The 13,844-nt window shown below is 39.1% G+C and overlaps 1 protein-coding gene across 2 annotated transcripts in view; it reads right to left on the bottom strand.

Annotated features, from left to right (window-relative positions):
• Window positions 1-13,844, bottom strand: part of CEP126 (centrosomal protein 126) — a 52,456-nt gene that overhangs the window by 4,096 nt on the left and 34,516 nt on the right. For both annotated transcript variants that reach the window (XM_060179723.1, XM_060179724.1), the window contains 3 exons: window positions 8,992-9,104; window positions 6,861-6,891; window positions 5,557-5,766 (listed from right to left, as the gene is read on the bottom strand). In XM_060179723.1, coding sequence (XP_060035706.1) covers window positions 5,557-5,766; window positions 6,861-6,891; window positions 8,992-9,104 — 354 coding nt within the window. The remainder of the gene's footprint in view (window positions 1-5,556; window positions 5,767-6,860; window positions 6,892-8,991; window positions 9,105-13,844) is intronic.

Here is a 13,844-nt window from a genome sequence, read left to right as displayed (position 1 = left end):
AAGCGCAAGGACCGGCGTAAGGATTCCAGTTCGAGCCCCCGGCTCCCCACCTGCAGGGGAGTCATTTCACAAGCGGTGAAGAAGGTCTGCAGGTGTCTTTCTCTCCCCCTCTGTCTTTTATATTTTGCATTGCTGCCAGGTTTCTCTCTAGAGCTCAGTGCCTACATGATGAATCCACTGCTCCCTCCTACTGGCCATTTTTTTCCTTTTTAATGTTTCTTTATTTGGTAGGATAGAGAGAAATTGCAAGAGGAGGGGGAGATGTAGAGGGAAAGAGAGAGACACCTGCAAAACTTGCTTCACTGCTTGTGAAGACCCCCCCCGCAGGTGGGGAGTTGGGGAGGGGCAGCATTTTCCAATTTTGGCAAAATTCCTCTTCCATTTTTGAACTTTTGTCCATATGATAAGGACTGTCTGGGTCAAAGATCAGGTAAAATGTTTTCTATGTAGCAGTTGATTTTGGGGGAGAGGGGCAAATCAAATAGGAAAAAAAAAACACCTGTCTTTCATCTGCACATTTTTTCACATATTCAAGTTATAATTTTAATTATGTATTGCTTTTGAGGTTGAATTGCTCTGTCTCCTATTAACATACTACTTTAAAATTTTGATTTTTCAATTAATGCAATATAAAATAAACACAGAAACGTGTATATTTTAATTAATAATAACAAAGTGAGTGCCTGTCTAACACATCTGAGTGGTACCAGTACTATAGAAGATTCCTAGAACACCCTACCTCACCGCCACACTGCCCTGTAGGTTGGAATGCCTTCCCTTGCACATGGAGGAACTCACCATAGTGACTCTGTTTCTTTGTAATGTTATCTATTTGTTAAAGATTTATTTATGGTGGTGGTGGTGGGGGGAGAGCAATTTTGGCCAGCATATGTGGTGTGTGATGGCAGGCATCAATACCACGGTCTCATGCATCTAAGATGCATGCTTAAACACCACCCACCTCCTACCTGACACACGCAAACCTTTCTGACCACTCTGTCATTTTAACACATTAGTCTCCAAACAATGTTTAGTTTTATCTGGTTTTGAACTCCACATAAATTGAACTGCATTGTCTTTAATCCCCTGTGATGCCTTAATTTGTTCAAAATGATACATTATTTAATCTATTAAAATGGTATGAAGTTATGGTCTGTTAATTTTTCCTTGCTGAATGTTACTGTCACTTAACTTTGCCATGCTTAGGCATTATTATTGTTACTATTATTATTATTATTTTGCTTTTATAAATAATAGTGATGGTGAAATGAGAGTGCTTCGCAGACACCTATTATGGGGAGGTGAGAAATCAACAACTGTACTGTAAACCATTAACTCCCCCCATAAAATTATTAAAAACGATAAAAAGACACAAAGAATAATGATTTCTGTGTACTTGTACACCCCTGTCCCCACTGCACACACGAATACTTTTCCTACAGTAAACTAGTGAAGTTGCTGGGATCAGCACACTTTCCTGCTCATTTCCTGAAATGGCTGCACCAGTTTACACTCCCAGCAGCAGTGAAGACTGACTGTCCCTACTGCTGCCCATCTTACCAATCCCTGCATTACTAGGCTTCAAGTTCATGCCTACTGGAAAGCGTACGGTCCACTGCTCATTGTCTTCCAGTTAGTGCCATGCTACCGATGAAGCTAAAAAAAAAATCTACACGCATTTATCGTCATCTGCATTCACTTTGCTGTGAACTTTCTGTCCAAGACTTGCCTCCCCATTGTTATAGTGAGTTTCCTTTTTCTCTTACTGATTTATATTTTTTAAGTAGATTAATATATTTTGAATAGAATGCTTTAGTATGTGTATTATATTAGCTCTCATTTTGTGGCCTCTCTAGTAAAGACTTTTGCAATTTTAATATACTCAAAGTTATTTTTTTCCTCTTCTATGGAGTATGTTTTTTGTGGTCTACTTGAATACTTCCTGTGGTCCAGGAGGTGGCACAGAGATAAAGTGTTGGACTCTCAAGCTTGAGGTCCTGAGTTCAGTCCCTGGCAGCACATGTACCAGAGTGATGGCTGGTTCTTTCTCTCCACCTATCTTTCTCATGAATAAATAAATAAATACTATAAAACACTTCCTTACCCTCAAGTTAGATTTCCCCTAAACTTTTAGTGTAGAGCACACACATTAATATGTGCAAGGACCCAGCTCAAGTTCCTGGACCCCACTTGCAGGAGGGAAGCTTCACAAATGGCAAAGCAGTACTGCAGGTCTCTCTCTCCCCTTCTCCTCTCTATTTCTATCTGTCCTATCAAATGAAATGAATGAATGAATGAATGAATAAAAAATAAATACTGGGGAAAAAAAAGGACAATTGGGAAGTGGTGGATTCCTCATGCAATGATAACCCTGGTGGCAATAGCAATAGTAATATAAATAAGAGAATTTTTATATTACCTTTAAAAATTTATGGCTTTTTCACATTTAATTTTTAATCATCATGCAACTGAATTTATATATGACATCTGATAGAAGAACAAGTTGACTTTTTAAAAATTCTTTCTATTTGGTCAATCTCCTACCTCATCAAAAGTCAGAGCTGAGCAGTGCTCTGGAAAAAAACAAAAGCTATTTGAGGCCCAATTATACCAATATGGAATAAGCAGTTTATATAAAGAGAAACCAGAAATTCCTCATAACCCTGTCGGTGTGATGTAGGAATGCTTTTTCACTCTAAGTAAGAAAGTCCATGCTTAAATCCAACTCTTCATGAGATCAGCAAGCTTCTTTTCCAAGTGAGAAAGGCTCCAATTTCTCACACTGAGATTCTAGTGATATGCTCATTAAACTGGTTTACATTTTCAGTCTTTTTTATGTACAGCATATATATATATATACATATATATGTATAGCATATATACATATATATATATATGTATTTTGTGTGTGTGTGTGTGTGTATGCTAGAGGCAAGGAGAAATAGAGAGACAGACCCTGAAAGAGGCCACGCCACCAAAGCTCCCTTTATTGTGGTATGTATGGGCCAGGCTTGCACCTGGGTCACACGTATAGCAAAGCAGCATACTATCTCTACAAATGTTTAAATGGAATAAAGTTGTGTTGTAAATGGAATATAGTTAATATGAATATTTATCATGCAATATAGTTGTGTTACAAACATTTCTCTAAAAATGTAATATAGCTGATATGATTGTTGTTGCTCTTAGTGTAGTAATATCATTGCATGGCCAGAGCCAGAGCCAGAGCATCAGACTATACTTTTCCTACCACTCCAGGGCCACTTCTTTCATTCTGAGATGGGGGAGGGGGACAGTGGAGAAACACAGGGGCGCTGATGTACACAGTATGGCTCACATGATGCCAGCATTTGAACTGGGGCAGCAAGCATGGCGAAACATGCACCCTAGCTGGTGAGCTGTCTCTATGGCCCAACTTCTATCTTTCAGATGTAGTATTAAATACTTTGCATATTCTGCCTTATAGTAATTCTGTTGGTCCTACCTCTTCTATGTTTATTTCCCTTGCCTTTTTCCAGACTGATTTTTATTTATTTGGTATGCCAATTCTCTAACAGCTTGGAAACTGCATACTATTTCTAGTCCTATATTTGTTAACCTAGTAATATCCACAAATACACTTCATTTAATAACATCTAAAGTTAATACATAAATATAAAAGAAAGCTTTAAAAAAGGGGCAGGGGAGCTAGCATAATGGTTATGCAAACAGACTCTCATCCCTGAGGCTCCTAAATCCCAGGTTCAATCCCCCGCACCACCATAAGCCACAGATGAGCAGTGCTCTGGTGTTACTCTCTCTGTCTCTCTCTCTGCATCTCTCTCAAAAATAAAATAAATGAAACATTAAAAAAAGTGAATATATATTACTTGTGCTAAAATCCTTACCAATTCAATTCAATAATCCTGCTATACTTTTTGTTTTTGCCTCCAGGGTTACTGCTGGGGCTTGGTGACTGCATTATGAGTCCACTGGAGGCTCTTTTCTCATTTTGTTGCCCTGTTGTTATTCTTCTTGTTGTTGTTGCTGTTGTTTGATAGGACAGATAGAAACTAAGAGAAGAGGGGAAGACAGAGAGGAGAGAAAGATAAGACACCTGCAGACCTGCTTCACTGCCTGTGAAGCCGACCTCCCTGCAGGAGGGGAGCCGGGGGCTGGAACCTAGATACTTATGCCTGTCCATGTGCACTTAACCCGCTGCGCTACCACCAGGCCCCCAATCCTGCTATACTTTAACATCGCTCCCAACTTATGTACTCTTCAAGGTACTGTAATTCTAATGGTTTCTCTTTGAAACACTTTACTGCATTCATTCTTAGATATATATTAAATTTCTGTTCAAATTCACCCTCTCAGACAAATTTGCATCTGTTGAAGTAGGTTATTTAGATTTTAAGAGGTGTCTGATATTAACAAAATCAAGCCTGTATATTGAACAGAATAGGGGGAGTAAGCTATTCAGCCTTCTCTCCCTTCTCTCTGTGTGTCCATACAGGGGGCAGCTCACTGGGCTGTCAGCTTTACGGTGGGGGGATCTTCTGGCAATACTTCTGTTGAGTGGGTCCTGAGCTTTGTCTCTTCTCTTTTTTTTTTTTTTTGAGACCACAAAAACAATTTTACTCTGTGGTAAATATCTTCAGGACAAAAGCTCACTCTAGCACTGATCTTTTGTGGTTCATTTCTTTTTTATATATATATTTATTTATTTTCCCTTTTGTTGCCCTTGTTGTTTTTTATTGTTATTATAGTTATTATTGTTGCTACTTACGTTGTCGTTGTTAGATAGAGAGAAATGGAGAGAGAAGGGGAAGACAGAGAGGGGGAGAGAAAGAGACACATCTGCAGACCTACTTCACCACTTGTGAAGCGACTCCCCTGTAGGTGGGGAGCTGGGGGCTCGAACCGGAATCCTTGCGCTTTGCGCCATGTGCACTTAACCACTGCGCTACTGCCTGACTCCCTGCGGTTCTTTTCTTTATTCAGTTGTTGGTTTTAAAAGTATTTGTTTTACCAGATCATTGCTATCTTTCATATATTTTTTAAGTATGTAATCCAGAATTCATCACTGTTATCAATAAATGGTCAATACAGAGATATAGTTTGTTTTATATATATATTAATTTTTAAATATTTATTTACTGGATAGAGACAGCCAAAAATCAAGAGGGAAGGGGGTGCTAGGGAGAGAGACAGAGAGACACCTGCAGCACTGCTTCACCACTTGCGCAGCTTTCCCCCTGCAGGTGGGGACCGGGGGCTCGAACCTGGGCCCTTGAGCATTGGAACATGTGCACTCAACCAGGTGCACCACCACCCGGCTCCATAGTTTGTTATATTATTATAATGAAAATCTAGTCATATATTTTCCAAATACAGTTAAGACTGTAATAGAAATAAGCACCATCATATATGTCATAAATATGATATACTCAAACTGTGTGGTCTATTTAAATGTTTTTTTTTAATTATAATCTCATTTCCAATATTTAAATTAAAATTGAAAGTACAAAATATAAACACTTGTATTAGTTTTTTGTTTTTTTCCCCCAAACTTACGGTATAGCCTCTCGTTGAGACGATTAAGGGACTGTAGAATCTTCTCCTCTTCGGCTGACAGTGAACAGATGTTCACTTGCTGTGTCTTATTTGAAGCCAGATTTGGTTTCTGTAGCTGCTTGCTCTTTATGACAGTCAGAATTTCCTCCTCAGCCACTGAACCTTTCACTAGGTCTTCAGCCATCAGAAATTCAGAAGTACTCTCTGAAACTACAGAAACTTTACATTAATTCTTTCATCCTTCTTTGTCTTTTTTTTTTTTGGGGGGGGTTTGGGAGTAGTCCTTCTCTATACTTAATTGACAAATATCTATTGAGTTCACAAATAGAAACCCAGTATGACTTCTGTTAGTTTGCATTTGACTTATCTAGTTCTTTGCATCTATTTTCCTGCTGCAAATTAAGCAATATTCAGAATGATAGAAATAATGTGATAATAATTCTTTACTTGAATTAAAGGGGAAAAAAAGTCTAGATCGTCTTTTGTATTGTGCTTTTGTTACTCATTGGTAGTACAAAAAAGTAGATAAAGTGCATTGCCTTTATAAAAGCTATTAGGCTAAGTTATAAGTAAAAGATTAAGAGAAAAGGAATTTAAGAAGACTGTAAAATTAGATGATTAGCTGAACATAACCAACTGTCTAGGAAACAGCCAAATGGATAAAAGAGAAAATAAAAATAAAAATTCAGTCTTATGTGTAAAAGTAGAAATAAGTGGAGAAATGGAAGTAATGAAGTGATTAAGACACTTGATATGTAAAGATCTTCAGAAATCAGAAACATAATCTCCAGTATCTCCAGGGAAAAGAGAATGTGACCCCAAATAAGCATACAGATAAAACAAATAAACATATTAGTAAGAGATGTACAAATCAAAACTAATCAATATCTTTTTTGCTTGACATACAAGCAGATGTTAGAGGTGATCCTATAACACTTATTTCCTTTGATAAGTATTCATTTAGTATATAGTTTCATTTAACAAATATTGAATTGGTGCCAGGAACTGCAATTTTAATTCTAGAAATTTAGTGAAAACATATTGATACGGTGGGAAAACATTTGATGAGGAGCGATATATTATTGATATTTTGTATCAGAATTATTCAAAGTGGCAACGTTTGAATGTATAGGATGAGGAGAATCCAGACCTCAATGTTGCCTTAACTAGTAACATTTGAGAAAACATTTGGGGAAATTAGTACAGAGTATACAAAAGTCACTGGGAACAAAGGTCAGAGGAAAATGCTTAAAGCAGACATTCTTCAGTATCAGAAGTTACCCACGTACTTTGTTTTGGCCTACCTGAGCTTGGCCGGATGCTTTGTCCAAAATTCTGTAAACAGAAAATAAAATCAGAATGATTCCACATTTATTGATGATTTATATACTGATTTTTAAAAATTGCCAACCAGGTTATTGCTGAGGCTCACTGCTAGCACTACCAATCCACTGCTGCCAGCAACCATCTCCCCACGCCCCCAATCTCTCCTTCCTTCCTTCCTTTTTTTTATTGAAGAGGTTACTGCTTTACAGTGTAGCCATTGATATGAGTACCATTTCATTATGTACCAGGGTCCCACACTTCTCTTTCACCCCCTCTCCCTCTCCTTCCCTAGAGCTTTTTGCTTTGATGCAATAACCCGGCAGCCATTTTTCATCTTTTTTTTTCTTTTCGTTGTTTTTTATTGCTACTAAGGTTATCACTGGGGCTCAGTGCCTGCATTCTGAATCCACCACTCCTCACAGCCATTTCTCTTCCTCCTCTTTCTATTTTATTGAACAGGACAGAGAAATTAAGATGGGCGGCGAAGACAGAGAGGGAGAAAGTTAAGATACCTGCATACCTGTTTCACTACTTGTAAAGTGTCCCTGATGCAGGTGGGGTATGGGGGCTCCAACCTGGGTCCTTGCACATAATACTATGTGCACTTAACACCACCACCTGGACCTTTTTTTCATTATTTCTATTTTATTAGATAAGACAGAGAGCGAGTGAAAGGCAAAGGAAAGATAGAAAGGGAGAGAGAGGCAGCTGTAGACCTGCTTTACTGCTTGTGAAGCACCCCCTCTGCAGGTGGGGAGTGGGGGCAAGAACATGGCAATGTGTTGCACCATCATCCAGGTTCCTATATATTGATTCTTAAAACTTTTTTTGCCTCCAGGGTTATTGCTGGGGCTTGGTGCATGCACTACGAATCCACTGCTCCTGGAGGCCACTTTTCCCCTTTTGTTGCCCTTGTTGTTTATCGCTGTTATTATTTCTGTCATTGTTGTTGGATAGAACAGAGAGAAATCAAGAGGACAAGAAGATGGAGAGGGGGAAAGACAGACACCTACAGACTTGCCTCACCACTTGTGAAGAGACCCCCCTGCAGGTGGGGAGCTGGGGGCTCGAACCAGGATCCTTACGCTGGTCCCTGGCACACCTGGTTCCTCTTTATGTCATTTTTTTTTTTTTTGTCACTGGGGTTATGAATGCCACATTCACTGCTCCAGTTGACTGTTTTCTTCCCCTTCTTCCCTTCTTTTATTGGATAGGACAAAGAGAAATTGGGAGAGGAGAGAGAAGAGACAACTGCAGCCTTGCTTCACTGCTTTTGAAGCTTCTCCCCTGCAGGTTGAGACAGAGGGCTTGAACCCAGGTCCTTGAATATGGTAACACGTGCACTCAAGGGGGTGTGCCACTGCCCAGTCCCCAGCTACTTTAATGTATATTTAAATAACAGGTGTGGCTAACTTGCTTTATTCCCCAAACATATATGACAGAGACAGAAAGAAATTGAGGAGAAAGGGGGAGACTGGGATAGAGAGAGATACTACAACAGTGCTTCACCACTGTGAAGTGTATTCTCTGTAGACTAGGATGGGGGCTCGAACCTGGATCCTTGTGTATTCTAACATGCATGCTCTAGTGGGTGTAATACTGCCTGGCCCCTTAACTGCATTTCTTTTTTTTTTTTTTAATTTTTAATTATTTTCCCTTTTGTTGCCCTTGTTGTTTATTATTGTTGTTATTGCTGTTGTCATTGTTGGATAGGACAGAGAGAAATGGAGAGAGGAGGGGAAGACAGAGAGGGGTAGAGAAAGACAGACACCTGCAGACCTGCTTCACTGCCAGTGAAGCGACTCCCCTGCAGGTGGGAAGCCGGGAGCTCTAACCAGGATCCTTAAGCCAGCCCTTTTGCTTTGCACCATGTGCCCTTAACCCACTGTGCTACCCCCCGACTCCTAACTGCAATTTCTTAATACTAATTAGAATGTTGCAAATAAGTAAAACAAGATCCAAATATAAAAATTTCTGGGAAGCTTCAAAGTGGCTTTGTTATATTTCTATCGAGCGCAGCTCACATCAAAAGCACAGGTGTGTCAAGGACATTGCTCCCCAAGATGTTGTCTGCTACTTTGTAGAAACTTTTACTAACACTGCACTTACCATCATTTGCTCACTGTGTTTCTGTCCTAGAGCCCCAGGGTTTTGCCTTTTCTTCTCTAAAAGACTTCTCTGCTTATTTTCAATAATTCGTTTTCTTCTTGTAACAGTAGAATCTTAAACAAATGCCATTACAATGTCAATATTTACACAAAATGAGTAGATACCACAAGATTACAGTTAACTTCAAGTATCTCAGAAAACTTTTTTTTTTTAAAAATATTTTATTTAATCTTGAGAGAGATGGAGAGAGAGAGAGAGAGAGAAACACCAGAGCACTGACCAGCTCTGGCTTATGGTGGCGCGGGGGATTGAACCTGGGACTTTGGAGCCTCAAGCATGACAGTCTCTTTGCATAACCATTATGCTATCCTTGAATTCATATCCCTGCCCAAAAAACTCTTTTTAAGTTTTATTCCTTTAAACTTCCATATAGCTTCCATAAATTTTAACTTTTAAACTTCCATATAGTTTCTCTTACCTCTGTTCTCTGTGGCTCAGTTACAGTAATGGATATAACAGAATCTTCCCCTGAGGGGTTTGTATTTTAGAGTTAGAAAACCAGGAGATGGGAGTCGGGTGGTAGTGCGGGTTAAACGCAGGTGGCGCAAAGCACAAGGACTGGGGTAAGGATCCCGGTTCCAGCCCCTGGCTCCCCACCTGCAGGGGAGTCACGTCACAAGCGATAAAGCAGGTCTGCAAGGTGTCTATCTTCCTCTCCCCCTCTCTGTCTTCCCCTCCTCTCTCCACTTCTCTCTGTCCTATCTAACAACAACATCAATAACAACAATAACAATAACTACAACAATAAAAAACAAGGGCAACAAAAGGGAGTAAATAAAATTATATATATAAAGAAAACCAGGAGATATGCAGTGCTGTGAAGGAATGGGCATATTAGAATTGATTTCTATGAGCTAGAGATAAAGCTTCCTCATGGCAAAGCATGACTAACTGGCAGCCTTTTCTGCTTGCGACGTGCATGGTCACATTCTGCACACATGAACAAAGCTGTGTCAGAGGAAGAGCAGAGACTGAGTGGAGGGGTCAGCATTAGTGCTCATTCACTCCTGTAATGAACTGGCTTCCGTGTTCGGCCTGGGAGATGGATTTATGGATATCTAACAGTATCCGGATGAGTCCTCACAAAATGGGGAAAGATGCCCAGATGTGTAGGGCTTCTACTGTACCCGTGGTGCTTACTGAAGGTAAGGGCAGCAGATATGGCATATATATTCATTTTCTAAGCTTTTGTATGACTAAGACACATTCTTGCAAAATCATGCATGAGACAACATTAATATTTCAAATACCAGGAGAAAAAAGGCTGAATTCATACTTCCTGGTTTCATTACTCTCAATTCTTTGCCATACTGTAGCACTGGCAGTACATATTTGTAAAACAACAGAACTTCTTTAAGTTACTGAAAAAAAAATGTAATAAACCTCAACCTAAATGCATGTTATACCTTGATATATTAGCTTATTATCACATGTAAATATGTAGATACCAAGCCCCAGTAATAACGCTGGTGAGAAAAATAATTTAAAACATTTCATGGTCCAACCCCTGTGGAGAGCAGTCTGAAGAACTCTCAGGCTAGAAACAGACCTACCATATAAGTCAACAATTTCTCTCCTGGGAATACGTCATAAGGAACCAAACACACCCATCCCAAAAGATCTGTGTATACCTATCTATGTTCACAGCAGCACAATATATAATGCACAAGGACCTGGGTTCAAGCCCACAGTCCACACCTGCAGGGGGAAAGCTATATGAGTGTTGAAGTAAGTCTGCAGGGATCTCTCTGTCTCTCTTCCTCTCTATCTCTCTCTTCCCTCTCAATATCTGGCTGTCTCTATCAAATAATAATGAAGGAAAAAAAATGAATGATGAATAGACCTTCTTCACTTCATTCTGGATGGAGTTTGAAGGAGTCATATTAAGTGAAATAAGCCAGAAAGAGAAGGATGAATATAGGATAATCTCATTCATGGACAAAAGCTGAGAAATAAGAACAGGAAGAGGAAACACAAAGTAGAATGTGGGCTAAGGGTTGGTGTATTGCACCAAAGTAAAGGACTGGGGTTGGTGGTGGGGCTTTTAGGTTGTGGTACATGATGGTGGAGGAGGACCTAGGATGGGGGTGAGAGTGTTTTGCAGGAAATTGAGAAATTTTACATGTTATCAACAACTGTATCTACTGTAAACTTAATCCTCCCAGTAAAAACATTTTTTAAAAAACTCATGATCTGGGAGTCGGGCTGTAGCGTGGGTTAAGCGCAGGTGGTGCAAAGCACAAGGACCGCATAAGGATCCCGGTTCGAACCCCGGCTCCCCACCTGCAGGGGAGTCGCTTCACAGGCGGTGAAGCAGGTCTGCAGGTGTCTATCTTTCTCTCCTCCTCTCTGTCTTCCCCTCCTCTCTCCATTTCTCTCTGTCCTATCCAACAACGACAACAACAATAATACTACAACAATAAAACAACAAGGGCAACAAAAGGGAATAAATAAATAAAATAAATATTAAAAAAAAACTCATGATCCACTAACAAGTCATAACCTAGAGTTAAAAAACAACAACAAAATATTGTGGGGGTAGATAGCATAATGATTATGCAAAGAGACTCTTGTGCCTGAGGATCTGAAGTCCCACGTTCAATCCCCCACACCATCATAAGCCAGAGTTGATCAGTGCTCTGATAAAAACAAACAAACAAAAAAACCCATTGTATTATGTTTAGTGGCACCAATGAGAGTATGCTAAATGTTTTGGTTTTTATTAAGATTATTTGGGTAACAGTAAAGTTTCATTATTGTTTTCTATGCCTACAGTTGTATTCTACCACATCTTGTAAGGCCTCTACCTTACCTTTAATGAAGAGCTTTAAATTTCCTTGGCTACTTGACTGATGAATTCAAGCTTTCCCTTCTAGATTGTCTATAAGTCTACTCACACTTTCATGCTCCTTCAGTTCATGGAATACTTACTCTTGTTCTTTACTGTTCTTTGTTTAGACTTTCAGTTTTGTGTAACATACATTCAAAGCACTGATGGTGGCTTAGCTCAAATGTTTTCTAATGATATGCTGAAGACATTTCTATAATTTCTATGCTATTGTTTAATTCAATTTTCTCTTTAATTTCACATATTTAAGCTTCAAAATACCTAGACACTCTTATCATCACGATTAACCCCTTATTTTAGAGTTCTGGAGGTAACTAAAGTTTGCTTCCAACTTAAAATGTACAGCCCCCCCCAAATTAAGCTAGACATCTAAAGATTTTGTTATTACTGACAAGTTACATCAACTTTGTAATAATTTTCTTTGGTTTAGATTTTTTCTTTTTAAGAACAATTGTCAAGATAATACTTCTCTTCCATGAGCTGTTAAAAACAGACTAAATATGTGCAAATAATCTGTAAAGAAAAAAATCACATTAAAATAAAATTTATCCATCAGGAGGGTGGAGCTACAAATCACAAACTGGCAGAGAAAACTGCAACTCATATTACTGACTCAGAATCCTAGAGTATAAAAACTCCTATCAACAGCAACAATACTCAAATCTAAAAACAAACAACAAAAGAAGCAAAAGGCCCAGAGTAGAAATTTCATAGAAGAGAAAATGCAAACCATCTACAAACATACATTAAAAAAAAAATTCAACTCACAGTAATCAGGGCAATGCAAATTGCTGCAGTTAGACAGAGCTCACTCATCAGACTGAAAGCATCACAAGGCTGGCAGTGCTGAGAAGCATATAGTAAAGGGGACTTTCAAAATCATTGCAGAAGCACATTATCGAGTAAAGTTGAAAACACACATAACCCATGAGCGAGCAATGCGTGCTTCAGTATATGGATAACTAAGGAACACTGCTCATGAAAGCAAGAAGCAAAAGCAACCCAAATATTCAATGGTTGAATTTTTTTTTATATGTGCATATAATGGAATACGATAAAACAACTAGTATGGAAAACTGATGAATAAATCATTAACAATACATCAAAAAACTTGGCTGGAAAAAGTAATATCAGAAAACAGGTGAAATGAATTTCACCTATGTGTCACAAAGCTAGGCAAAACTAAAACACATTGTTTGGAGTAGGGCACCAAAGTAAAGCCCTGGGTTGAGGGTGAGGGTGGATGTTTAGCTTCACAGGGCGGGGAGGGGGGGCGTGAATGGAGGGGGCAAATGGGATGGGACACAGTCTTTTGATGGTGGGAATGGTGTTTACGTACACTCCTATTAATTTGTAGTCATATAAATCACTATTTAATATGAGAGGGGAAAAACTGATGTCTCAAACTTTTTAAAGCACAGACTGAGTCTTTTTAATACATAGGCTGAGTCTTTGCTATGTTGACTCTCTTAAAAGTTTAGACCAGGGAGGGCAGAAGCAACCAGTGGCACAGCTATATACAAGTAATGTCAAAGGACATAAATTATGGTGATGTTGTGTATGATACAGCAAATCCTAACAAAGGGATATTTCAAAGTTAACCCAATCACCAAATAATGTGATTATAGCAATAACTATCTATTGTTTTCTTAAACTCTAAGACAGCAGGAACCTCTCGCTTCCTCTATAGAGTCTATATCCCCTAGTCCTGGAACCTCTAGGGTGGGGCTCACTTTCCTGCATGCTTAAATGATAATGCATCCGCCGATCCCAACATAATCAACGCAAGGAGTACCACCTCAGCATGCTTCACTTCAGACTGTGTCCAGAGACGTCAGGCATGGAATATCAACCCTTCACTCTCATTACTCAGGTGAGACCTTTCCTTTCATAGTATTCTCTAATTCCATTCCAGGAGGTTCACTTCCTAATAAAATCCCAAAAC

This window comes from Erinaceus europaeus, chromosome 20 (assembly GCF_950295315.1).
Source record: "Erinaceus europaeus chromosome 20, mEriEur2.1, whole genome shotgun sequence".
NCBI classification, from domain to species: Eukaryota; Metazoa; Chordata; class Mammalia; order Eulipotyphla; family Erinaceidae; genus Erinaceus; species Erinaceus europaeus.
The sequence above is the reverse complement of the archived record's forward strand: the minus strand, read 5'-3'. Positions and strand labels throughout refer to the sequence as shown.